The 27309-nt window shown below is 39.3% G+C and overlaps 1 protein-coding gene across 1 annotated transcript; it reads right to left on the bottom strand.

The window, feature by feature from the left end:
* Nucleotides 1-113: 113 nt before the first annotated feature.
* Nucleotides 114-21601, bottom strand: LOC106911831 (alpha-2-macroglobulin-like). Its single transcript, XM_088011475.1, has 36 exons — nucleotides 21485-21601; nucleotides 20948-21128; nucleotides 20664-20820; nucleotides 20473-20525; nucleotides 19369-19389; nucleotides 18907-19072; nucleotides 18732-18816; nucleotides 18504-18648; nucleotides 17741-17858; nucleotides 17520-17629; nucleotides 15412-15579; nucleotides 15061-15288; nucleotides 13546-13609; nucleotides 13254-13399; nucleotides 12881-13030; nucleotides 12623-12763; nucleotides 12438-12519; nucleotides 12167-12317; nucleotides 11034-11259; nucleotides 10515-10641; nucleotides 10191-10312; nucleotides 9046-9097; nucleotides 8235-8318; nucleotides 7879-8055; nucleotides 7291-7366; nucleotides 6616-6772; nucleotides 5348-5422; nucleotides 4899-5061; nucleotides 4631-4818; nucleotides 3854-4066; nucleotides 3505-3623; nucleotides 2609-2699; nucleotides 2434-2502; nucleotides 2242-2347; nucleotides 2108-2146; nucleotides 114-283 (listed from the first exon to the last, which is right to left on the bottom strand). The coding sequence occupies exons 1-36, from the start codon at nucleotides 21568-21570 to the stop codon at nucleotides 279-281; spliced, it is 4341 nt and encodes a 1446-aa protein (XP_087867601.1). The 5' UTR covers nucleotides 21571-21601; the 3' UTR covers nucleotides 114-278.
* Between the last annotated feature and the right edge of the window lie 5708 nt (nucleotides 21602-27309).

The following is a 27309-nucleotide window of genomic DNA, read 5'->3' as shown; positions in this document are numbered from 1 at the left end:
ACAAAAAAAGTTTAACTTAAGCATGTATGTACATGCTTAAGTTGTATATATACACGGACACGCACAACTTTGTCTCCTACGGTCAAATGGTATAATCATAGCACTGTGAAACATTTTTAAGGATCAGTTTATTTTATTATATTATCCATTATGCTTTAGTTGCATATGAACATAAAAACATACACTTGAAATGTAATGTAAACTGTAAGAGACAATTCATGTTAGCTGTAAAAAGAAACTGAAGGAAATTTGGAATCACTGATGGCTCAGGTCAGTCTTCAAACTGCAGAGGAAAAAGAAAAGAAAATATATCACTATTAATAATAAGTAGAGTTCCATAAAATAACCAAGCATGTGTTTTTTTAAATACAGTACTGTAGAGTTTAGCAAAATCTGAATGCTGTACGCTGCTTTTCTACAAAAACACCATATTGTTTTAGGCGACCTTTAAGAGAACAAAGCCAAAGGAAAATATACACAACCTTTACAAATCAAAACTATTTCAATTTGAGAATGCTATGAAAGATTTTCATTGGTTCTGGCCAATGGTAAAACTAGTTTTGAATTCTTGCTGGTAGCATGACAAAAACTGTCGTTGATTTATTGTTTTCTCTCGCTTGCAAAACCCAAACAAATAAAAACAAAACAAACAAAAAACAGCAAATGGAAAGGTCTGAAATTATTTTTTATTATTATTTTGGATGACAAAAGGTGAAACGTTTAGAAGTCCCTGCACTAATTGGCTAATAGCAGAGCAATTTTTTTTCTTTAGCACTTTTGAGTTTTTGCTAACTTTGAAAATGTTTAGCAATAAATAAATTTTTCCAGATAAATTCTAAAGCACTACTTTGCCTGGCTGTTTGGTAAACCTTCAGTTTAATAAATTTCAACATTTTGTGTTTAAATTTTCTTAAATGAAGAAGTTAAATGTTTATTTTAGTGCTCTTATTGTGAAGTGGGTGGGTCCATTTACACAGCAGTTCCATTTCCTCTCCTACATGGTGAATTAGGCAAAAATCTGAAACGGTTAGTAATACTCAACAACTATAAAACTGAAACTATTATTGAAATGTCTGAACCAAAGAATCACCTTTTGCAGCGCAAACAGTTCAGTAACAAGTTTGACCCTGTTGTGGGCAATATGCTATCTTGTAGCATTAGGGTCTGCTAATAACCGTGTTGCAGTAGCCGCGGACTAGCATTAATAGAAATAATATTCATGACTATTGCTTTAAGGCAGTGGTTCCCAAACATTTTCTGCGACCCCCCAATGGATTACAAATGGCTGTCTGGTTGAAACGATGCGTGTGACGGGGGGGGCGGGGGGGGGGCATCGACTTTTTTGGGGGCAAAATGAATGTACATAGCTGAAAATAGACACCAACATCGGTAGCCTACAAGGTACTTGTTAAGCTTAAGGTTCTGTATTGATATTAGCTAGTCATCTTTTAGCTAACATTACCTGCATCCAACAGCTTTACTCAACTCAGTCGGTTAGTTTGGAGGGAAAAACTGTGAAAAGTTCTTTGCGTTTTGCTGGTTTGCTGCCGTGATTCTAACACAAACCTACGTAGCTCCGCCCAGCAGCAGCAGGTCTCCTTCACAGGTGGAAACCCAGCGCGAGCGTCGTAGCGCTCATGTTGCGTTTAAATGCGGCTCAGAAAAACAGGTTACAACATGTTAACAACGGATTAAACAGTTTTAACTGCTGATAAAAGTGACAGAGGACACAAATATGGGAATTGTGGAAGCCTCTACTGTATCAAATTGACATAGGAATAACAGAGTTGGCCGTTCTAAGGTAAAAACCCAGCGCATACAGTGTTCATGTTTGGGTTTTTTTTTTCATCCAGACGGCTTCCCGCGCCCCCCCTGCAATGACACGGCACCACCCCTAGGGGGCGCGCCCCACAGTTTGGGAACCTCTGCTTTAAGGTTAGCACATTTAATTTAATTTATTTAGTGGTGCCCACCACTGGATGCCACAAATACATTTTTTAGTCTGAGTCTAACCCCAAGACATTTTGTGCATTTCAATAATAATAAAAAGAAAAGATTTGGGCTATTAATGTCGTTGATGTTTAATTATATCAGATATTTTTTGTACCTTGATTGGCCACATTGTATTCCTTCTCAGTCCGGTCAGCTAGAAGAGGAAGATGTGATAGGAAATGTGTTATTTCATTTATCTAAAAGGTAATGTGACTCAAATTATGTTTTTTCTTTTGTAAGAGTATTTACTGGGCTGGTAGTAGTCATAGAGGGCGATCACTGCTGGTTTGAGGTTCTGAACAGGAATCTTCTGCAGGAGCTCCAGGCTGTGGTTGATCGGTGTCCCCTTCACAAGCTGAACAGAAAACAAAAACAGAAATTTAACAGAGTGACAAATTCATCTGTCATATTGTGTTGTTCTGAGCTGCTGGTTGGTCTCACCCCCTCCAAGTACACCACGACATGGTCGTTCTTGTGTTCAACCCGATCCACCAGCAGAGCTTTTTCAAGCTGTGAGCAGAAGACATTCAGCAGCCTTATTATCAGCGCCACTGTGAGATCGGGTCCAGAGTTCTGCTAACACCTGGGTTCAGGTTGAAGTCGCTGCTTTACTCACGTTCTTCAAAGACTGCGGGTCAGGGATGAATCCTGAGAGCAAGGTGATATCCAGGATCACCATGTTGGTACTCACCTCTTTCCCACTGTACCTGGAACACAGAAACAGACTGTGGAGTAGTTGAAGTGGAGAAATACAATCTCTATTTGTTTGCAGGGACTTCATTTTATGCTAAGAGACAAAATGTCCACAAAAAAGTCCAGAAATAATATGAAGCATTTCAGCAAAAGTAAAACTCCATTTGAATAATATTGATTGAAATAAGATGCCAGACAGAATTGTGTCGCTCAGAGATAAGAGGTCAGAAACAGATACTCCTAACCTCAACTTGCTGCTGAACCCTAAAATCTACGTCCATCAGTTTCATTGAGGTAAAAAAAAAAAGCTGTTTGACAAGCAGAGAGCAGAATGTACAGAGACTTTAGTACATATTGATCCTCTTGGATGTTTCACATTTTTTATTGCATTTACAAATCAATCATGATCAACCAAATTTGGCTTTGACAAAAAATAAAAATAAAAAAACTCTTTAATATCAAAGTAAAAACTGATTTCTACAAAATAATGACTAAGATGAATATATGCAATGATGCATATATTCACAAATCACTGTCTGCCTCTTCACCACAGAGTCTCCCTCTCTTTCGGTAAACTCTAGTTGAGCCTTGATCTAAGATTTCTTCAACAGTGGCTTTCTCATTCCCATTCTTCTACAAAGCTTTGAGTGGTGAAGAACCTGGACAGCTGCTCAGCTGCTGAAGCTTGTAACTCCTTCAGCGTAGTGACGGCGACCTTGTGTCCTCCCTCACTAGTCTCCTTGATGATGGATTTAACTGAACTCAAGAGGCCTTGAAGATTTTTTGCATCCATCCGTTAACCTGACGTTTCTGACTTACTGCGAGACGAGCTTCAGGCTGGCTTTGGGTGGTCTGTGAGAGGAGTCGTACTCCAGTAAAACCTCCACGCTCATAGTGGTGGCATCAGGAGGAGGAGGGATGTTGTAGTGCTGAGAGATCTGAGGAACTCAAGAGAGGAGAGTTTATTCATCTTTAGAAAGTAAACTGGTGAACATTTTACTTTGCCCTAACTTTCCACAGTCAAAAATAAGATATATGAATTATGTGTACTTGTTAATTGTAGTATTTGTTTATATTTAAAAATAAAAATATGTATTTTATATATAGTTTCAGAATTATTGAAATGAACAAAAGTCACTTTCCTTCGTGATGGGAAGCTGCCACCGACCTGAACTGAGACACATCCAGTCCCCTTCACCTCCAGGCTGTACTTTCCTGCCTCGCCCTGCAGCATCTTCTCCTGGTAGAGCAGCTTGTTGTCTGGGGTCACATCAAAGGTCAGCGGACCACTGGGAGACTGAACTGTCACTGTGCTGGAACCTTCAGGACTGAACACCAGACTGGAGTAGAAGGACAGAGCCTGAAGAGCCACCACCGTGTCCTACAGCACACAAAATACAAGACAATGACAGAACAAGGTGTTTGCCCAGAACTGTATGAGTATTGATGTTGTCAAGTAGCATTTGTAAGCCTAAAATGCAAACAAGGAAAGGAAGCATTTCCAAAAGTGAACATTTTTGTAGAGTCTTAATTCCATAACTAAATGTAATAATTTCACTCAACCAATACCAAACAGGAGATGAGAGGTCAGACAAGTTTATTGTTCAACTGACTGGTTGGGTCATGTTGGATGATATTTTTACTGATTTTTGCAGGATTTTTGCAGGACACTGCTGCTGTGTAGATACAGAGTAAAGTTGCAAGTGTACCCTAGAATAAATGGTCATCATGTTTGCCAATTTCTGGAAAAAAAACTTGTCATTGCCTCTTGGCACAACAGTTAGCTCTAATCCCACTGGTTTTCCTACTGAAATGTGGCTCAGGAGTTTGTGAGTTCCAGATCTCAGGATATTATTATGACTTAGACTTACATTGTCTTTTGAACATGTTAAACATTTTGGATATGAGGTAATACGGGTTTGTCATATGAACAAAAAACCAGTACCTGAGTGGAGGAGAATCCTCCGTAGTAGTTCTGCTGAGTCGTCAACCACCGAACGATCCCTGAGGCGTACCCCAGGTCTTCAGCAGTGTGGGAAGCAGAGAGTTTGGCCAGCAGCACATAGGAGCTGATCTCCACAGACAGAGAGGCTGATGTTTCTGCTGCTCTCTGAGACCAGTGGATGGAGCTGCCTAAAAACAACCATCCAGAAACAACATGACTAAAGACTGATCTGATCTGGTCAGTCGTTTCCAGCAAAACCTCGACTCACCGTCTTTGATGGCCACTGAGTCGAGGTGCTGCAGGAGGTGAGCTCTGGTCTCCATGTCTCCAGCCAGTGTGAAGACGTACGCCAGCAGAGCTGTGGTGTAGGTGTTGCTGAAATCATTGATGGACTCTTTGAGGCACAACAGGCTCTGTGCCACCACACGATCCTTTGACAATTCAAAATACCACAGTGTTGATTATTTCAAGTCTACTATATATTGAATATGATTGAGTTTCTTTAGGCACAGTTTTAACCTTCACTCTCAAATTTCTCTCAAGTTACTCACACAATACATAATGAACCAATCAGCAAACAAAGAGGAGTCTCCTTATAGTTAAATAGCTAAATCTGAACTATAACATATGTTTATTTAATTACAGGCTGGGATTTGACATCCATAAAATTACAAGATGTCAGGTAAGAAACATGAAGAATTGTTCAGATTTACTCACATCTGAGGATATTTTCATCTCCAAAAAGGCAGCGGTTATGTAAGCGCTTAGGGTCACTTCATCAGACACTCCACCCTGTGGAGACGAACCATCACAGAGATTTGGTTATGAGAGGACGGTCGCTAGTCACAGATAGGTCAAGTGGTATGTTTATTACAGATCCTTTGCATGCTTAGCCAACATCTCACATAAAAAAATATATTTTGGTTTCAGGAAAAGCAGTTGTAACAATTCTGGCAAGATGTCATTGTATGTAAAAGAAATGATCTGGCTGCTGCTCAGCAGAGCACCAGTAGGAGGCAGCAACGTCTGCTGTAAGCCACAAATAAATCATCTTGGGTTTTTTTTTTTTTTCTATGAACCTTCAAGTGTTTCTCAGTTAATTAGAATATCATCCAAATGTTTAATTATTCCATTAGTGAAAAATCTATCATGCAATTTTTCTTTTGTTTGAAAAAATGAGTGTGAAAGAAGAACAGAAAAGAGACCTTACTGAGAAAGATTAAATGTTAAGTTTTGTCTATGTTTAGGCCAAATAAAACATATGGTCTAACCCTAACCCTACGGCAAAAGCTTAAATCTGAACATAAACATTTTAGGAAATTATGCAGGAATGTCAAAACCCACAGACAGCTTCAAATGATTCCTTAGAGAAAAATTACAATGTTGTCTTTTAAAAGGGCTCCACAATATTAAATAATCTGCTGATGGCGATAATATTCATAAATATTGCGATGACAGCTGTGATACATGCCTATCTTCCACTCATCTGCGCACTCTGCGACTTTTAGTTTTGAACATCATTTGTGAGTGATCATTCATTCACAGTAAATTGTGTAGCCCTATTTTTTACATAGTTAAATTAGAAATATTGAAGTTGCTGTGAATTCTGTAATAATAAGATGATAACTGCTGTCATTCTACCAGAGGCAGGGGCAATGTAAAGGGGGGGAAAGTTAGGACAATTCCAAGGGCCCCTGTCAGAAATTCAAACCAGGAAACTTGGTTTCCTGGCGGTGCCCATGCCTAGAGGTCTTAACCTAAAATGCTGTCAGTTGTTACTGTTTTTCTCAGTTGAAAGTATTAACATCACATTTTGGGTTATTGTTGAAACCTCCAATTCTGTTCTTGTCCCACGTGAAATGGGACAAGAACACGAAACAAAACATTTCCAATGTACATGAGAGCTGTTATTGCCTCCACTGTATCTCTGTTGGAAGGGTCTGCAGCCAGATGATCTTTGACCTTTCAGGGAGAAACCTTCATACCTTCATTCTGTTGTTGAAGAGCCTTCCTGACTGCTGAAAGCAGCCGCTGTCATTTTGTTTTTGTTCCAGCCAAACCTTTGATTGTTCGAGTTTTTCTGGGTCGATGTAGACAAAAGATTTAGCTTTAGAGAAAGATCTCAGAACGAAAGCTGTCAGCCTGAGAAAAAAACAAAGTCTTGCATTTAATGAGTAAAACTGATGCAATCATTAGAAAAAACACTATACAGCAAACAGTTACTTTTTTGTGCATTTTTCCAGTATCAGTGAATACATGAATAAACAAACAGATTATAATACATCAAAAAACAGGATTCATCATTTAGGGTGCATGTTATGTTCTATCAAATCAAATCAAATTTTATTTGTATAGCACATTTCAGCAGCAAGGCATTTCAAAGTGCTTTACATCATTAAACACAAAAACAGAGTCAAGCAACATTGAATAAACAATCAAAAACATTAAATTTCTCGCCGAGTCGAAGTTCTGCCCTTCGAATCGGCAGAAAAAAAACAAACAAAAAAACAAAAAACAGCGCGAGGGGGGGGACTCCAACCCGCACCCCTTTCCAATAATACTCAAAGGGAAATTCCTCATTCCTCAACCCAGTTCTGTGTAAATGTGATGATTTGGTCAGAGTAACAGAGTGTGTTCAGACTGGTCAGTGATGTTCTCACCAGGTGTTTCCTGGTCCTGTTCCAAATGTGCTGTATGCACCGTCTCTGTCTTTGTAGTTCAGCTGTCTCTGGTAGCCTGTAGATCAACACAAACAAGTTTACATGAGGTGTGAAAGTTAACCTCCAGAGTTCACTAAGAAACGTTTTATATGTCTGTATAACAAAACAAAGATAATATAAATTTTGCTCTAAGTCTTTGTGTACAAAACACTTTCGACAGTTTTTATATTTCACTCAGTTAGTTTTCAGATTTTGAACATAAGTGGAAAAAATCTTGAATGGTTGTTTTGCAAGTTTCCATTGCTTAGTGAGACTCACTGACCATAGAAATGCAATTAATGTTGGGACTGATATAACATTTCAAGGTTACCAACTGTGTGCATTAAATCTGAAACATGCAGATTCCAGGCAGACATAGTGCCTGTAGATATAAGCATGTTCTTGTTACGCTTTGTAAGAAAATTAAACTTAGTAAACACCTGCATACAAGACTTCACTGGCACAGCTAGAAGATGAAACATGCTGAAGCATATTCTGTCTGCAGTGTTTGATTTCTTCAGGTGCATTATACAGCTGACTGAGACTTACCGCTGCTTAAGAAGTTGGACGCCTTTTTCTTAATGACTGGGGTCAGTTGATTGGATTTTTCTAGATATTCAAGGATGTAGATGTTGGGAGCCAGCAGTGCCATGTTCTGCTCCCCACATCCGTACGGCATCTGCAGCAGACCATCCAGGTTCTGCAGGGCGCGGCCAAGAATGTCACCTGTGATAAAAACATAGAAACAAATCTCACTGCACTTGACAGAGATTTCTGTATTTTATAATATGAAGAATATTTAGCAGGTTTAAAACACGTAAAGAAGCTTATGGCAGTACAACAATATGACTGGAGGATTAGCAGATAGCTGGAGTAACTGTGTTTGGTTGACTAAAGCAGTTTACCCAGGACTGATACCGCAGCACGACCTGACCCATCAATCACATTTTGAGGCAGCTGTATCTCTGTTTCCTCAGTCAGAGCTTCTCCTGCGTTTACACAAAAACATTCACAAGACCAGTTTTAAAACAAACAGATAATGCAACAAGTCAGAGAATCATGAACGTTTCACTGAAACACTCGTGTAACATTTATAAATCTGCTGTCCTACTGTTTCCCTTCTGGTCATAAATAAACAACTAAAACTGGAATATTGAAAGATCTACTTTAGGCAGATCTAGAGGTGAAGAAATGAAATGGACTTAGTGACAAAGTGCTGTCATGTCTTTAAAGAATGTGGTTCAGTTCTGATGGTTTTCTGCTTCATGTGCATTTGGATCAAGAGTGTTGAATTCACAGAGTCCTGAGTGGAGAACATGATGTTTCATGAAACGTCATTGTCTCATTATCTGCTGGTTACTATATTTATGGATCCAAACGCTATCTTAGTTTGAAATGTCAATGATCAAAAAATCATGAGGTCAATAGGTCAGCTGTGAAACTAGGTCATGCTGCCAGTGTCACTTTTAGTTTTGAGCATCCAGAGTGCTGAGGGAATCTTTATCAGTCTGAGCTTCAGAGCTGTGGAGCTTATGGCAAAGATTAAAAAAGAAAAAAAACAGTCCAAACAAATCAAGGTAATAATAGTTTTGGATATTTGCTATCAGCCATTAAAACAAGCAGCAGGTATACAACAATGTGATGTGAATACACACATTTTCTCTGATCTTTATGAAACATTTGTGACAATCTGTGCTTGGTGAACATCAAACTGACCTTTGGGGCAGAGCAGCCAGTTGTGTGTCTTTACTACTTCAACCCCTTCAGCCTGACAGAGTTGAGAGATAAAAGTCGACAATCAAAGAATGTTAGATTTCATTATTTTAGGTGTTAAAGGGGAACTATTATCCAAAATGTGTTTTTTGGACGTTTTATTTTATTTTTTTGTACTTCCATTTGAGACTCTACTCCGTCCAGAAACAGCCCAAACACTAAAGAAAACAGAGTCATTTTCTGGCCATGAGTTGGTGTTTTTTGTTGTCTGGAAAAGGAAATGTTTCAAAAATCTCCAGAATATTAACTCTGGGTTGCTAGGTTGCCCTGTAACCTAGCAACCCAAGCGGAGCTGGTCAGCTGGTTTTACTGTTGTATAAAACAAGTGTTTTGTTGTTGACTTAAACAATTCAGAAACCGCTCCTGCATCCTTGATAGTTGTGCAGGAGGCTTCACTTCTGCTGCTCCTGGATCTGACTCAGGATTTAATAGCCATTCTGACATACCTAACGTGTGAGTGTAAACATTGAGTTGTTGGGGCACTAGGGGGGCCGGCAGCTTATTTGCAGAAAAGTGCCAAAACCTTAAAGTAGCTCACTCTCAAAGGAGCTGAAAATTGGCAGAAGTGGGCAAATGAAATCTCTTTATCTGAGAAAGATTTTGTGCAAAAGAATGAATGGACATGTTTTATATCGCCCATATATCTACCCTAACCTAACTTATTTAAAAGGAAGCGTAACAGGTACCCCTTAAGACTTTTTTATACATATTCTTGTCATGATTTGTAGTGTGGTTTGGTGAGAACGAATGCAGAGACCCAGATAGTGATGAAGATGATGATGAATTTAATGACCAATGTGGCTCTAAACAGTCCAGATCAGGCAGCACAGCAGAGACAAAAGACACAGAGCCAGGGAGCCTCAGGACTATCCAGTTCAACTGAGAACTACTGACTACAGACGACAACTGACAAGGATCTGACAAAGGACAGAGACAACAGGTGGGCTAAAATACACAGGGAGTAATTAGGGGAACTGACACACCTGGGAAACAATTAGGGAGGAGACAGGACACCAGAGACTCACAGGGACCAGGATCAAAATAAACACAGAAAACTCAAATCCTAACAATTCTTTGATCAGACCAACCTTTACAATCAGAGGTCGGGTCACTGTGTCGATGCGGCCTCTGTCTGGAATGCTCACTATCTCGTTGTCACAGGAAGTGTGAGATGTAATGGCCTCAGCGGTTACAGTCACATTCACAACCCCTAAAAAACATCAACCAAGATCATCTGTTTGCAGACTGAGGATGTGATTCCTCAGTCTGCAGGAATCTCATCCTCTAGTGGCTGACCGAGATTTCACTGAATTTGTCAAGAATAAACAGTTCTGAAGGGGAACGGAGATCCAAGTCTATTGACCTTATGTAACAACTAGTATTTAAAGTTTGAATAAAAGTCTCATCCTCACCCAAGGCTGTGGGATTCATGGTCCAGCTCAGGGTCTTCCGCTCATTGGCACACAGACAGGAAGTGTACTGATCCCCAGAGAGGGGGCTGAGGGAGTAATCTGAGGAGGGGGCTGCAGACACTTTAACCTGTTACAGAAAACAAGTTTAACGCTCTGGACTCTGTATGGATTCATCTATTGCGCTCTCTGTGTGCTTTGTACATGTGCAACACATCTTGGACATGTTGAACAATCCAATAGCATTTTAGAACCGTCTAACATACTTCATCTCATGTATGAGCTATATTGCAGCTACAGAAGCAGCTAAATTTTGTTTTTGTGGTGAATAATGACATCTAAAAATCCTTTTGCAAAGGGTAACATTTCTTTTGGCTCTGCAAAAAATCATACATCTTCTGATACAGTGCTAGTTAAAAATAAAGTCAGACTAAAGACAGGACATGTTGCTTGTTTTCACTGCCATTGAACATTTATATTACTGCTAATCACTGCAGTGTCAGCAGGTAAATCAACCCTTACCATGATGCATTTGGTCAGGTAGTTGAAGACAGTCGCCTTCAGCTCAAAGTTCTCCCCCCGGATGATGGAGTAGGGCAGGGTGAGCTCCAGGAAGAAAGGCTGGAAGACGGTGAGCTTCTGACGAGGAGCCAAACCAAAACCCTGAGGGGACAAACAGAAAGTCTCCGTCTCCCAGGTGGTGATGGTGTCTGGGACAGACAGGGACATGTCCTTGGTCCCAGAAGGCCTGCATCAACAGATACACAAGCAAACTGTGTTAAACTGTGGATCACACTTCATTAGGGTGAGGGATAATACACAATGCATACATATTCCTTAAAGTAGCTTCTACTATATATTTCAACCACATATTATGTTTATTTATTTTGGATATTTAAAATGTCTTCTAGCTTCAGTGGTAAATGTTTGTTAGAATTTGAAGTTTAGTGATCTTTAAGAATGTGTTCTTGCATTATTATGCCATTACCATTACATTACTTGAAAATCATCTCAACACAACAATATTATCGTTTATTTCGATATTTATCCTGACAGGCCTGCTCACACCGTTACTCACCTAAAGCTTAGTAGCCTTGACTTACAAATTTGAAGAGCTAACCTAAAGGTGATGCTATGTTAAAAAAAATGTTTAACTCAATAAGGGCCAATAGTAGGCCTCCACAAGACAGGGAAACGGGCATAAAAAGGATTATGATTATTATGTATGGGAAAAATAACTTTGTTTAGTTCTCATATTCATCTATCAGTTTAAAAACTGTTTCTTTATGTTTTTCACTTGTTTTAAGTGTCTGTGTCATAAAACATGGGAAGTTTCATGGTTAAATGTCAGATACAAACTGTATTTGTAGAGATGTTTTGGTAAATTAACACAAATCACTGATAAGTTTCAGCATGCACTTCACAGACAAAGTTAAATAGAAGTGGATTAAAGTATGCATTTTATCAACATGACTGTGAGGAACACTGGAAGTTTGTATGTTCACAAAGTGATGACAGGTTAGTGCGGCCGCCTTCACTGCCACGTTTTTTTAGCATGTCGACAGAGTTGGAAATTTGAAGGATAGTGCTAACTCCTTGAAGATGCTGCCATTAGATTGTATTGACCCTGTGGGTGATGAACAAGCAAGTCTTACCCAGTTTCCACAAGATCCCATATCCAGGTCTCAGGGAAGAAGGTACGAACTGTTTCTACTGGTTCAGGAAGCATATCAGGGGCTGATGCATACCCTACACCTGGTGCAGCACCCATTCTGCTTAACTGAACACCATACGCTTGTGGTATTCCTTTAAAAACACAGAAAAAAAGTAAAACAGATACAAATAAACATTGGCACACTTTCTGTTTTTAAGGTTATTTCTTCTGCTGTACCACTTGACAAGCTGATGGTTGCCACAGTGACACACCTTGATAATATTCTCTTCCTCTGAATCTGAGACACGTTGGGATTCTCATCACCAAATTGGTTGCTGTTTTCAGTCCTACTTTCTGTACAGTTTTAGACAAAACAGTAAAAAGTACATAAAATGGCATTTTAAAAGAAGGTTGCATGTTTAGATTTAATATGTTTTACTTTGCTGTCAGTCGGTACCTGAAAAACTGAATGGGCATCATCTTCATCACCTGGATAAGGTAAAACATATCTCCTTGGCCTCACATGTAAACATTTGACAGGATCTGCAACCTGGTATGGTATATATGACATTTCCCTGACAGGCAGCAAGGAAAATATCTGAAAAGAGGAAAAAAGGGTTTGTTTTTTCCCCAATATTGTTTGTATAAACTTCCCTTTTACTTCAAAACATGGAAGATATGTGTGTAAGGAATGCTAAATGTGGTTAGCTGTTACCTTGTCTTCATCCAGAGTCATTCCAGGTTCCTTGATGAGAACACTCTGGTCGACGGCGCTGACCCCACACAGGGAGTTGGGTTGAGACGTCAGCTGCAGCTTGGTCACCTCTCCTGGAACAGCTGAAGATGGAGAAAACTCCACAGACACCTGACAAGCACATATGATGTACACATGACATGATTTACCAAATAAATTGTTGAATCTATTTTTATAGAGCAACTTTTGAGGTGTTAAATAAATGTAACTTTTGCTTTGCAGTGTGCGTAACATGACTTATGTTGCTCTTTTAGAAACTAGTAGAAGGCTAGTGTCAAGATTAAGATGCAAGTGTGATTTATGTTTGGTGCAACGTGTTCTCTTTCCTACTGACCTTATTACTGAAGCATTTTTCTGTAGAGAACTCGGCGCTGTGAGCGATAACATTCTTGCTGGGGAGGACGGCGTAAGCCACAACCTGGATCACTGGTGCCATGTCAGGAGACACGGTCAGCTTAAAGGACACCTCACCCTCAGTCACTGGAAAAGAAAACGGTTTTAAACACGCAGTTGCCTTACAAACAACCATGCAGCCATTCTTACAAAGATCCATTAAGTTCACTGACATATGACTTCAAATCTGAAAAGAAATGATTTGATTGAGTGAAGCGTCAGTCTTCACACACCTGGTTTATCTTCCACTTGAACTTGTGTTTGTCCTCCATCGCCAATAGCTCCTCTATATACGACCTGAGCATTTTTAGAGAAATTAATGCTATTAATTGCTGACAAAGAAATAACAAACCAAATCTGTCTCAGTGTTGCCCCCCAGTAGACCTGTCCAGGTTGGACCAGGGTGGCATTGATGTTGACAATCTAGTGGATAGTAGCCACAGCTGTGCTGAGACACACTGACAGTTCAATGAAAACAAAACAGAAGTGGCTATGTTTGACCCAAAGGAGGATCACACAGCTGTAGCTTTTAGGAGGCCTCCAAGAGCTTGACAAAGACAGTACTGATTATGTCCTCCATATGGCAACAGTCTTCTGTACTCTCCATACGTCTGCTCTAAGAAGTAGGTTTACAAGACGTAGGACATTTCCTCCAAAGAAAACATCCAGAACTGACTAACATCTTACCAACCTTAAGGGGAAATTTAAACTATACCCCAAAACACACCATGCTCTCAATAAAACGTGGTGGTGGCAACATCATGGCCTGAGGTTACTTTTCTTCAGATGTAGCTGGAGTTTCCCAGAACTACGTCTGAAAAGAATCTGTGGGTTTGTGAAAGGGGCTCAAGACCTGAGATCACCTCACAATTTTAAAGATTTTTGCAAGGTATGCTGACTGTTACCAAAGACTGAATGCTGACACTGAATCAGAAAGTCTTTAGTTTAAGTATGACCTATCCACCCATCCATTGTTTTCCACTTTTATAAGATTGCAGGGGTGGTTGGTCCAGTTAGGAAACCCAAACATCTCACTCTTGGTTCAGGAAATGGGACTTAATCCTGCAACTCAAGGTCTTCTGATCACATACATGATATTGGTCCAAAGCAACACAGATAACACAAAATATGACAGTAGGTTGACACTTGCTCAAGACTGAGGAGACGACAGTGGACCTCCGGAGAACATCTCCTATACTCTCCTCCTTCATCATCCTCAGCAATACTGTTTCTACTGTGGATCACTTCTGGTTCCTAGGAACCACCCTGAGAGGGTTCCTACTAATAGACACTGTTAGAGTCAACAGAGTCTTTTTCCTGCAGCAGCTCAAGAGGTACAACCTTGCACAGGAGCTGGTGGTCATCATCTGTACTGTCATTACTGAGTCTGTCCTGCCCACATCCATTATTGTCGGTTGGCTCATTTGCAAAGCATGAGAAGTCCAAACTACAATGAGCAATTGGATCTGAAGAGAGGTTCATCGGGGTGACCCTCCCTCCATCCAGGACTTGTACAGGTCTCAGGTACGGTAAAGGGCAGTGTGGTCCTAAGAAATGTGGTCCATTTCTTAGGACCACACTCATCCTGGTCACAAACTGTTTAAAGTTCTGCCTTCAGGCCAGCAATCAGAGCACTGCTTGCAAAAACCAACCACCACAAAGACAGCATTGATGTGAAACTGTCAGTGGAGTTCATTTCAATACTCATAAGATAATTGATAATAGCGTTGACCAGAGAAATTACTCACCAGATACATAATGTCCACGGATCCCTGTGGTTCGCGAACAAAAGTGTAGTCAATGGAGATCTCCACCTCTTTGTCACATGGAAGTGTTGTGTCGCTCTTTTTGATCTTCAAGGAGCTGGAGCTTTTGGTTTCGTCAGAAGGAGGTTGGGACTGCTGAACTCTGTGAAGTCCTCCCCGAATGTGAGTCGATCTGTATGCATTGTACTCCAATGTTGGCGAGGAACTTATCTGTTTGTACAGAAAACAAGCTTTACGGAGAGCTGATGGTGGTTATAAGAGATTGCGAGAGGGTTTGTTTTTTAGGGGGAGTTGTGTTCTAAAACCACTGTTTTAGAGTCGTGATTTACTCACAGTGAGTGAGACATCTCCACTAAATGTCTCTGTGCCGATAGAGAATGAAGCAAAGCCATCTGTGTCAGTTGTGAGGTTCTGCAGTAAGTTTGGAGACCAAACATGACCCTCAAACAAGTACAGCGGCATGTCAGGAATGGGTGTGTCATTGTAGTGAACTGCCTTGACCTATAGAAAACACAATTTTGCGTTATAAATTGACCAACATGATTAGAAAAAAAAATAATATATATATATATATATATATATATATATATATATATATATATATATATATATCAGTGACGTGCGGTCAGGGGAGACAGGTGAGGCAGAGCCTCACCTGTCATCATGGAAAAATAATATATAATAATAAAACCATTTATATTGCCATTTTCACCCTGTGGTTTGTACTATAAAGTATCTATTTTTTACTTGGATTAAGCAATTCTGATTATTTTTTCATCAAAATCGCTGGATTTTCGCATTTTCCCATTCAGATGCTCAGAGCCGAAGCCGGTGAGGCAGCAGGAAGCTGAGCCTCACCTGTGATTGCGCAACCTCTCACTAACTGCACTGGCTGCCATTCTATGGGAGCAAGTTCGTCCTACGCCGGCAATGAAATGGCTAAAAAACATTTAATATATGGACTGATTTTCCATAATTTAGCTTATGTATATAATGTACAGTGTTTTGTTTTTTTTTGTCACCAACTGTGTTTGTATCGTGTTTTTTGTGCGGAGGAGCGATCAGAAACGGCAGAGAACAGACTCGAGGTGAGACAGGCAGTTCTCTTGACTCATGGCAGGGGGCGCTCATGATCCCAGATATTGTGACTGCACAACTGTAGAGTAAGACACAGTGAGCTAGCCATGGAGCTAGCCATACAGTAAATAAGTAAAGTACAGCGATTTGTTTTCTCCTCTCTTCCGACGTAAACATGAAAGACTACATATCTACACTTTAACAGTTTTCTAAAGTGGATTTTCAATTGAAGCAGGAGATAATAACTAAAGGAAGAGTTTGATGATTCTTAACAGAGTAGAAAAGACATGCCGAGGATAGACTTGGCTTTGGATGAACAGATTTTTGTGCAGAATTAGTGGTGCATGGATTTCATTGATACATAAAGGTAAGACAGCAATAAGATGTTTTTTTTAATGAAATGTGCGTTTTGTGGGCTGTATGTCTAAATAATTCAGTAAAGTAGAAGCGGTAGCTAATCTACCACAGCAATTATTTATTAATTAAACATTAAGCCTAAAACGTACTACAACAACAGACTAAATGTTCTGTTCTGTGTGCAAAATAAATTCTTGAATGTCTTTTGGTGTTAAATCCTAAAACATGAAGTGGCATTGTTGTCAGTTGCTATGGCAACGAGTCTGCGTAGCTTGACAAATACAGATCACTTTGCTGTGGATCATAGCACGAAATCAATACCTACATTTCTAAGTTTCACTGAGTTAACGCGGCTATGGATGACATGTAAAAGATTAGTCTTTTTGCCCTCCACCGTTGTATGCCTGCGTGAAATTTTAACGTTTGTACCAGCGTAGCACTGAGAACTATCTTGTATAGTGAGCTTGACAAATATGCAGTTGCACCAAACTTTTGCTAATTGATGCTACAGTTAAAGAACAAAAAACTCAATTTTACACTCTACCGGCCTTTTAAAAATTGCTGTGCAACTTTTTAAAAGTGAAACATGTCATTGATTTGATCTGTTTTTGAACTACATTACACTAAGACATGATTGGTTGCTTTTTGAGGTATTTTAGCCTACTTCATCTTGTCAGACAGTGTCTTTTTAGATTATTTTCAAGTTTTACAAGTGAAGCAGTGATTATTCCTTTATGGGGCTGGAAAAATTGAACATGCTGTTCAAAAACTGTTTACCAATAGTTATTGATTTAAGAAGTGGGGTGATCAGTTTTTTTTAACGCAGAACCAGGTTGTTTTCTCATAACATAAATTAAACTATAATGTTAAAATGATATTCTGTCCTTGTTCAGGTTATCCTTGTCTGATATTAACATTTGTTTGATGATCTAAAGCAAAAGTGTAACAAAAAAGCAAAAAATGTGTAAGGGGACAAATACTTTTTGATAACTCTTTATCATTCTTACCTTTCCTTCCAAATTTGAGCCTTGGTCATAAATCTTGGGAGGATCAACAAAAGCCAGCTTTCCAATTACATATGAAATTGTTATTCTCTTCGTTTGTGAGTGAGAAATACCTGAATATAAAAACATATTCCATGTCATGACAGCCATCTTATCGCTGCGTGGGTCATTGTGAAAAAGTCAGCTTTAACAAAAGAAACATAAAGCATGTAAACAAGACTTACCTGTTCCTTCCTCTTCCATAGTGGCACTTACATCAAGTCTATCAGATAATATCTTTTTGTCAATTTTGGTGAAACTTGACATGTTAAATTCAAACATAGCGCAGCCTGTTTTGTCCACCTGAAAAGCCAAATTGCAAAAAATAATGGTGACCCACCAAACAGACAAAAAGTTGAAACCATCATTTTAGACTTTCACATTTCTTTGAAACAAGCTCCTTAAAATAACAGACTGCATTGCACACCCTGTTTCACTCCATCGCTACATGACAGAAACTTTAAACCAAGCTAATATCACTAATGTCACAAATTAACATGGCTTTCTCTAACTTGCAGTTAGCTCAGCTAGCCACCACTTGGATTTACCCCTTAGTAACCAGTAAGCTCTATAACAAGGGGGCTGAATGGCTAAACAAAAGCACATCTACATCTGACAACTCCAATCTGAGAAAAAAAAAAAGATCAATTCATCTCAGTCTTAAAGATGTTCTTTTTCTCTCTCTCTTTTTGCCTTTTGCTAAATTTGGATATTGATTGAACGTTAGACTGCTCAAACTTGGCATGAAATTCTGGCTGGGTTGAGGGACAAAAGTGTGCTGGTCTATATTTTAAAAATGGATCAAATTTCACATCTAACCTAGTGAAGAAATAAACGGGCTCTAAATCAATAATAGAAAAAGATTGAATCCTGTTAATGCTGATTGTATAAATGAATCAAACAAACTGCTGATTCGTCCCAGCATACATTCAGCATGTGTCACTCTACCTGTTTTGTCATCGTTTCACAGGGAGACGTTATCTTATGGTCTTCTGGATTTATGTGAAGCATTGGTCTATCATAACCATAAATCTCAAGAGGACGGCAGACCTTCACTGTAACACTTCCTGGCGCAGGCTGTCCGTATGTATACCTGGTTAAATTAGAGCAGACCAGAGTCACCAGAGGAACTGATTTATTCTGGTGCTTACTTGTTAGAAAATATCCTGTACTTACTTTGAACAGACTTTAGTTTCAAATTCTTCCTGCCCAATACTGACTTCGTCTTTTGCATCCATGGTTATGGAAAATTTAGGCAATACTAAACACCAAAACAGTACGTGTTAACAAGAAGGTATAAAGAGAAAAGACTATGTGTAAAACAATCAAGAAAAAAATATTCCTCACATACCGTACTTTTCCACTCTGAAGTAGTGCTGGATCTTATTTGTATGAACTGTCACAGAGACTCTGTAGGTTCCTTCACGGGCTTCAGAGTTTAAATTGTAGGAGAGCTGCAGTATTTTGCTGCTGGATGTTTCATTGAGCCACTGTCCAATCCTGTTGTTGTTTGGATCCTATTTAGTCAAGTACATCACAATGAGAGCTGTACCATATGTGTCGTTTGCACATCTCACCTCAACAGTAAAAACTTCGAATTGGACTCATGTTGAGTTTCTCTGTGCTTCTTAAGTGCACTGAGATGAACTTACAAGGTTAAAAGTGAAACTGAAAAATTATTTCCTGCTAACTGCGCCCCTGGATAGTTGCCACAAATGGAAAAAAAAAGCCAGCTGTTGCAAAAAACCCTCAACTTACAGGCTGAACTGTTTCTGTGCTTAAGACAAAAAAAGATTGTGTATCTTCTTCTTACCTCGAGTTCAATGATCTTGTACTGTTGGACAAAGAAGGGACTGAGTTAAACTTAAGAACAAAAACCTGATTAACATGACAAATTTCATTTTTACTCAGTGGTGCCACGATTATTCATTTTGTAGTTTAGAGTAACAACCTGAAATGATTAATATTTTTATTATTGCATGACGTGCCAAAGAAGATTCTTCTGGGAGCAAAGCAGTGAATAGAAGGCAAATTAACAATTCAAGTCTGAACAGGTTTTCTTCTAGCCTATTCATGAACTACAGAGGCTCAAAGTCCCAAATCCAATTGCATAACTATGGCAAAATTATCAAATGATTTTTACATCTGCTTGAGTTTGATATGTTTCACAAAGAATGTGGAAATATAATGGTCCCTAAGTTTGAAAATTATGTAAATGTGCTGCAATTACCCCACAAACCTCAGAGGAGTTGAATACATTCAAGCCACACATTAGCATTTTAACTTCAAAAACCTTCTGAGAACTATCCATCATTCTTCTTCATTTTTCACAAAACAACACTAGCTTGTGTTGGTCTATTCCATACGCTAACAAATACCATAAAGTGTGTGAAAGTAACGTAGGAAAATGTGGAAAAGCTCCAAGGGTAAAAGTCCATTTTCAAAGCACTCCGTTTCCAGTGTTAGCTAACCAGAACTCACTGCTACCTGGTTCAGATAAATGATTATCAGTTTACATTTAACCTTTTAGTTTTTAATGTTTTCTCTGAACTCCTCATCCTGTATTTTTGAAGATCAAAGTTTCAAAGAGTAATCAAACTAACTTTTTGATTTGTTTGGACCCTAAATTGATTTTTTTTTCTAAAAGAAAAAAAAAGCCAACCTGAAGGTACGCTTCAGAACCAGAACTCATGTTTTCACTTTTCAGATAAATGATGGTTAGTTTGTGTTTAGCATGTTAGTGTTTTGACATCTCACCATGTTTTCCACCTGGAAAACATGGTGACTTTCAAACTGTTTGTTTGAAAGTCAAAGTTTCCCACTTCACAGATCACAGAGGAGTAATCAGATTAACCTTTTGATTTCTTTGGACTCTAAATTGATTTTTTTTTCTAGAGAACTAAATTTATCCACTTACCATCTGATTGGCGAGTCTGAACTTTGTATCCATTGAGACCACTCTGAAATGAACTGGGAGAAGTTTTAAGAAACTATGTGAGTTTATTTGATGAAGGATTTCCACTGTGCTGCATTACGTGCAAACATCAGTGGGTTTTCAAAGAGAACATTGATTGAAACAGTTTTCTATTAACCAGATGTTCCAGTGACCTGTTTGTCCAGGGAGGTAGATGGGTTTGTCTGTTTGGATGAAGGTCAGTGGTTGGTAGGCTTTGATCTGGACTTTCCTCACTTCTTTTGAGTAAAATGTCTTTCCTCGCACCTCAACTTCAAATTTTGTCACCTCTTCGTTTTCCACTGAAGGGACCTGTGACAGCAAGATATTTTTTTCTCATCCTTCTTTTTTAGTCAAAAAAGAAGTCTACTTACAATGATGAATGGCTTGTTTTTATGTGTGTACATAGACAGCAAAAAAATGTTTCTTGAAGATTGACCTGGAACTGGATGCATTCAAGAAACTCGTCCCCGGAGGTCTTCTCATGAAGGATTGTAGTCTCTTCTTGTGAAGTCAGAGTGACAGTCATGGTCAGAGTCTCATTGGGCTCCATGAGACTCGCACACAATTTGGTCTGAGCTCCAGCTTCAAGAATGGCAGGCATGGTCACCATGTAATGTCTGCAGACAGATCCACACAGACAGCTATGATCTCACTGCTCTGAATACCTGCAATTTATATTCAAACCCAATCAATTATGAATATTCAGTAACACTTTATTTGATGGGGTGTGCATAAGACTGACATGAGACTGTCAAAAAGATGACATAACACATGTCATGAACATGAAGGAGTCTTAATGAATGTCTATGACTGTTGTCATGAAGTTTCATTCGGTAAATAATGACACTTTTAATGCAAAGTTGCTCTAAAAGTTGCATTAAAAGTCCATTAAAAGTGTCATCATTTACCGAATGACACTTTATGACAACAGTAATAAACCGAATAATCTTCCAAAAAGTTCATATAAACTTACGGCTCGGCCGATATTGGGGCGACCAATGTCCCACAAAAGAAGACCCACAGCGTCCATGTCCACATCTGGCTCCCAGAAAGACCCATGACTGACTGTGACGACTCTGTCAATCACTACCTCATAAATAGCTGCAGATAACAGAGACTCCACCCATCTTCACTCTCACATCACAACACTCCTACACAACAAACACACTTGCTTTGATCAGAGTTAACACTGAATAAAGGCTTGAGAAGAAGCTTCCTGACTTCTTATCAAAGTCTTTTAGTAACTTTATTGTCTGTAGACTCTGTTGTTCTCTATGCCCTCTAATCCCAACTGCACTGTTTCACTAAAATAACATTTTTTCTTTTATTTTTATAGTGTCTTTGAATGATATGTCTCTTCTTAGGTTCATTGATTGAAGCTGACCTTGAGTGCAAAGAAAGAAGCCTAAAAATAAAATGTGTTAATATTAATATTAACAGTTTAACATAATTTATTCACAAAATTACAGAAAACTTCGATTTTCTTGTTCACAAGTCAAGTATAAGGATTGAGTTATGAAAGCTGTAGATATAATTTTAGCCTTTGAAATGTAAAATCAGAGAGTTGAGCTCAGAGTAAAGGGAGAACCGATCGTCTGCTCGTCTCTGTTTACCGTGGTCAGATTACAAAGGTCACTGCAGCTCAGACTTTGCAGAAAAGTCATGAGACAAAAAACAAGCAATTGGCTGTTTATCAAACCTTATTGAGATGTTCGGAGTGAATATAACATGATGCGTGACAGAAATACTTTCACTAAGCTTTTCAACCTCACTGTATCAAGTCAATCACCAAAATATTTTTGTGACTGAAAGGTCTCTTCACTTAGGCCTCTTAGTGAAGAGGCCTTTCCACCTTGTCCTGAAAAGTGCTTGCTATGTTTCCCTGACAGGCCAACAGGAGTCACTCCAGGACCTGGATGATTGGGGATGTAATGCAGCAGGTCTACAGTCATTCTTTGGTTTTGAACCAAGGCAGGATGATGTCTTCCACAGTTCTAGAAATGTTGGCTGAAGAGCTCAGCTTGGTTGGACAATTGCACCAAAAATTGGTTCTCACTGTCGCAATTGCATAACAGAAAATTTATAATTTTGTTCTCAGCCTCATGTCATCCAACCACCTTGAGGAATTTTCTTACCCCTCTGAATGTGAAACTAATGCGTGATTGTTCTGAACGACTCAACTCATTTTTCAGCCAGAGAGCAGGATGGATCAGCCTGGCCATTGCCTTCCTAAGCAACTCTGCTCAAAAAAAAATTATGGCTTTCAGCACAGCCGGAGTTTTCTCCCCTTGACTTGGATAGTCTTCAGTGGATTTTTTTTAAACCGGATTGATCAGCAAACAGAAGAACAAGTTGTGAATGTTGACTTTCTGCACTGTTGTAGGACTGAAGTCTGTCTGTAGTTTCAGCAATGGCAGCAGAGGAAGTGAACAAATCTGTTCAGTCCGTGTTGGCCACACTTCCAAAAATGTTATTATTAACAGTCGCTTCATTCGGATCAGTACTTCTCCCTCTTTTTAATTGAGGATGGCTGTTTACAATGCAGGCAATTTCTGGTAAGCTTCGTAGCAGGCAAACTTTAGGGATTGGGTAAAATTTAAAACTTCAACACAGTTCACACTTCCGGGAAGCAATCAGTTCTCAACAGCCGAGACGCAAAGTATAGAACAAGGGTCCAAATCTTTGAGGAAGAATGAAGGACCAAAACAATTGCACTTTCTTGGCTCAGTCCTGGTTTGGTGCAGCAGCTGAACGTCTCACTGATGCCTTCTGTTCTTTTTGTTTGTTGTTTTTCAATAACATGGACAATAAAATGAGATGTTGGGCCCAACATAAGAATAAAAGCTGTCATCTAACATCAAAGGTTCAATCCCATTTTCTTAGCAAAAGGCAAGACCATCTGTGCCGAGCTTCACAAAAATATGGATAACAGTTCATAACTTTACATCTACAGCTCAATCAATCACTTTGTTGGAAAACACCCACAAACAGGAACCTGCTGTAACAAGATCTAGTGGGAAGAACCTATAAAAGACACCTAGAATGAACTGTAAGAAAAAGTAGACTTGACAGATTCTTTTGTCTTTTTAAAAAATATTTTACTTCTCATTTGGACTTATTGAGGATTTGAAAGGTGGCTATACTCTTAAACAGGGGTGGTCAATCCTGGTCCTGGAGGGCCGGGGTCCTGCAACTCTTAGACGTCTCCCTGGTCCAACACACTTGAATCCAACAGCTGAATCACCTCCTCAGTGCAGTCAGGTTCTCCAGTCCTGCTAACGACCTCATTATTTGACTCAGGTGTGTTGAAGTTGAGACACATCTAAAAGTTGCAGGAGACCGGCCCTAGAGGCCTGTGGTTGCCCACCCCTGCTCTTAAATATCTAAGTAAAAGGAATAACGCACAGAGACGTAGTTCTTGCTGCTAGGCCATAGACGAGCCGGAGATTTATTACACTACCACAGATACCTCGTTACAGTTTCTTCAGTTCAATACAAAAATCTTCATCATCATTGTCTTGTCACAAAAATCTCCTCGAAGTCTTAATCCCGACCTGTTTTATACTTTTCCATCTTCATCAGTGTGTGTTGGAAAGTTTCAACCAATGGCGTGCTACTGTTGTTTTGCACGCTTTATACTGAGTGTGTATTGGACGACCTTTAAAATATTTTGGACCTCACGAACTCAACATCTGCTCCATTTCAGAATTGCTGAATAGAACAATTTATCTCCAATTGTTGATTTTATCTTGCACAAACAGACATCCTTTCCAGTAAATTCTGGCTCCATTTGCGCTTTGCACGCAAATGGAAGGAAAGAATTCGGTCAGGTTGACCTAGTGCGAAGCCAAAGTCTTCGCCGAGGTGCCAGGGTCTTTTTTCGCCAAACAACTCCCTTAAATAGTATTTCCGCTCTTACAGACTCTTGTTAACCTGTCTGTCACTAGAGGACCCAAATTTGGGTCCTCTCGTGACAGGGGTGTCAAACTCCAGTCCTCAAGGGCCTCTGTCCTGCAACTTTTAGATGTGCCTCTGCTGCACCACACCTGAAAAGAATAATTAGGTCATTAGCAAGGCTCAGGAGAACCGATCTACACAGGGAGGAGGTAATTAAGCCATTTCATTCCACTGTTTTTTACCTGTGGCACATTTAAGCACTGCAGGACAGCAGAGGACTGGAGTTTGACACCCCTGTCATTGTGAATGACAACCTGAGACCAACAGGTTAAAGTCATTTTTTCCCAGACAAAAAGCAGTAGTGTTTATGGCTGTGGTGGAAGAAAGCTGTAATTCAAGGGAGGATGGAAGTGCAGCAGAAAAGATGATGGGCTGCAGAAGCCTGTTCTTTTAAGTCAGAAGCTTGGAAGCAACATGGAGGATAGAGATACTTGAGGACCAGGCTTGGGAGCCACTGTTTTAAAGATCCCATGCTCAAACAACCAACTGGAATGTGTTTAATGTTTTTAATAAAAAAAAAAGAGAGAGAGAGAAGAAAAAATGGACAGGAACTTGAAGGAGACAACAGTAGGAGCTGAGAGATGAGACCAGACTGACAGACTGAAGAAAGAGAGAGAGAAGTCAGAAGTCGGGCAAATAATGTAACAAGGAATGACCAACCATAAGCAAATAAACAACAGCTGAAGAAGAATCTAAATAAAAGCAAGGGAGACAGAAAAAGCAGAACAACCAAAGCCAAACGCAAATAACCAATGATCAAATTTTAAGTTACAAAAAACTCAAATAACCCAAGATCCTGACAGAACATAAAGGAGCATCACGGCGAGGACAAATAGACTTTTCCCTTCTATGTCTTGATTAATTGTCAAAATGCTAAACAGAGTTGCACTAATAACTTCATTCTATGGCTATAATGCTATTCAATGACAAATTTAATCTAATATAGAAACCTTCATGAATTGAGTTTTGATGGATAATCGTTAGCATCCAAACATTTTGTCACTTGCTTCAACTTGAAGTGGAATAAAGCCCTGGACTCCAGAGCAGCGAAGTCATGTTATCTGATTGGAGAACAGGACCTGTTGTACTGCACTGTGTCAAGTGTAAAGGTTGAGAGCGTGGGCTGGTTTTCCCAGCTCGCCCCCTGATACACTAAAGTGCCGAGTTCTGGTAAAGGAACTCAGCACTTCTGCATATCAAGAATTTTTGGATAGAAGGTGGAGGCAATGGCTTATATTGATGGAGGGAGGGGGGCACAGTACAGACTTTTATTTTTAAAATAAATACATAAATAAACGTCTATGTAACCTATCAAATAAAATAAAAATAACCATGTTTATTAATACAAAGATAAAACAGTAATGATGTAAACAGTGACATGTAGAAAATGTTAATTACACTCAGATTAGTTTTAACATGAGCTCATATGTTGCAGAAATCTAAGAATCCAATGTTTCCAATCTCTTCAGTATATTTCTTCAAATGAAATAATAGCAATAGTTCACAATATTACTCAAGAAGAAGCTAAAAAGTAGTGTGAAAAGAAATGCTCCTATAACTACTGGCTGTCGTGAAAACTGGCATAAGGTGGTGAGATCTTTCCAGGTACAAGCAGAAAACGGAGTAAAGGCCTGAGAAATAACAGTAATCTTGCATATTGATTTAATGATGATTAAGGAAGATAAATACAAAATACAAACATATGTAATGGTTGGAATGTCTGTAATGTATACTTAAAATATATGTTCTGTATTTTTGATTTGTAGTAACAATAACAACTTGATTGTCGTATGTTGATTATTGATGATTAGAAATGGTAACAGCTTGAGTTACAGACTAGATAAGTGATGGAGAATCATACTGAGAGTATAAGTTGATAAAATGACAAATTTATTATGTTTTGTGATAGATTACAGAAATGAAATGACTAAAGATTTGAGTTCGTGAGAAATGAAGTAGACTGTGTTGCAATTAGTACACTGAGCTAGGCGGGGGTGCTGGGAAAACTCGAAAAGGGAAGTAAGTTACGAGAAATGGTCTCAATGGCCAGATGGCCAGTAGAAAAAGGGAAGTACCGAAGAGAGTTACTGCAATGAGTCATGAAGAAGATGGTGGTTGGGAAAGGTTGGGGCTTTCCACAGACTCATTGGAATGTTTCAGAAGTCACGTAGACCTCTCCCATACACAACCATGGGCTGAGAGGGTTTAAAAACCAGCAGCCAAGGGAGGAGATTGTTCTTTGTCCGCGGCGCTGAAGGAGAGTCAATAAGAGGACTGCACCCTGGGACCAAGGGGAAGTTGAGACTTCACGCCGCTAATAAGGGACAAGATCCATCTGCCCCCAGCCCTGGTTCCTGATTCGACCAACCCCTCTGCCTCAACCCAACGATCCCTACTCTACTACAGCAGACTTGGAGAAAAGACAAAGGTCACTGATTGACGAAGATTCTGTGCGTTTGAAGGATAACGGACAGTTCTGCTTTGCTTCTACTCTGAAAGAGGACTTTGCTCCGCCAGGACAGAGACTCTGAATATGTGACAGTAAGCTAATGAAACAGACTGAAGAACAGCAGCTCCAGCTCTGATCCTGACTGATCTTTCCTCACTAAATCCTCTGGTTTCTAATGAACTTCTCCTCTAACAGTGGTTTTTCATCACCTCTCTCTCATTAGAAAACAGTGTGAAAACATTAGCTGCTATGCTAACAATCAGCGGTTATTTCGGGCCAATTTAACTATATAGGAAATATTTCTCGGTTGTTTAGAAGGGAATTTCTGGCTGCAAAGTCAAGTAATTCTGATCTTTCATCCTTACCTGTGAAAGGTAATGCCAACAACTATC

Source organism: Poecilia mexicana, unplaced genomic scaffold (genome assembly GCF_051168715.1).
Source record: "Poecilia mexicana isolate PSO_F unplaced genomic scaffold, ASM5116871v1 scaffold_13, whole genome shotgun sequence".
In the NCBI taxonomy this organism is placed as follows: domain Eukaryota; kingdom Metazoa; phylum Chordata; class Actinopteri; order Cyprinodontiformes; family Poeciliidae; genus Poecilia; species Poecilia mexicana.
Note: the sequence above shows the minus strand (reverse complement) of the source record. Positions and strands in the feature narration are given on the sequence as shown.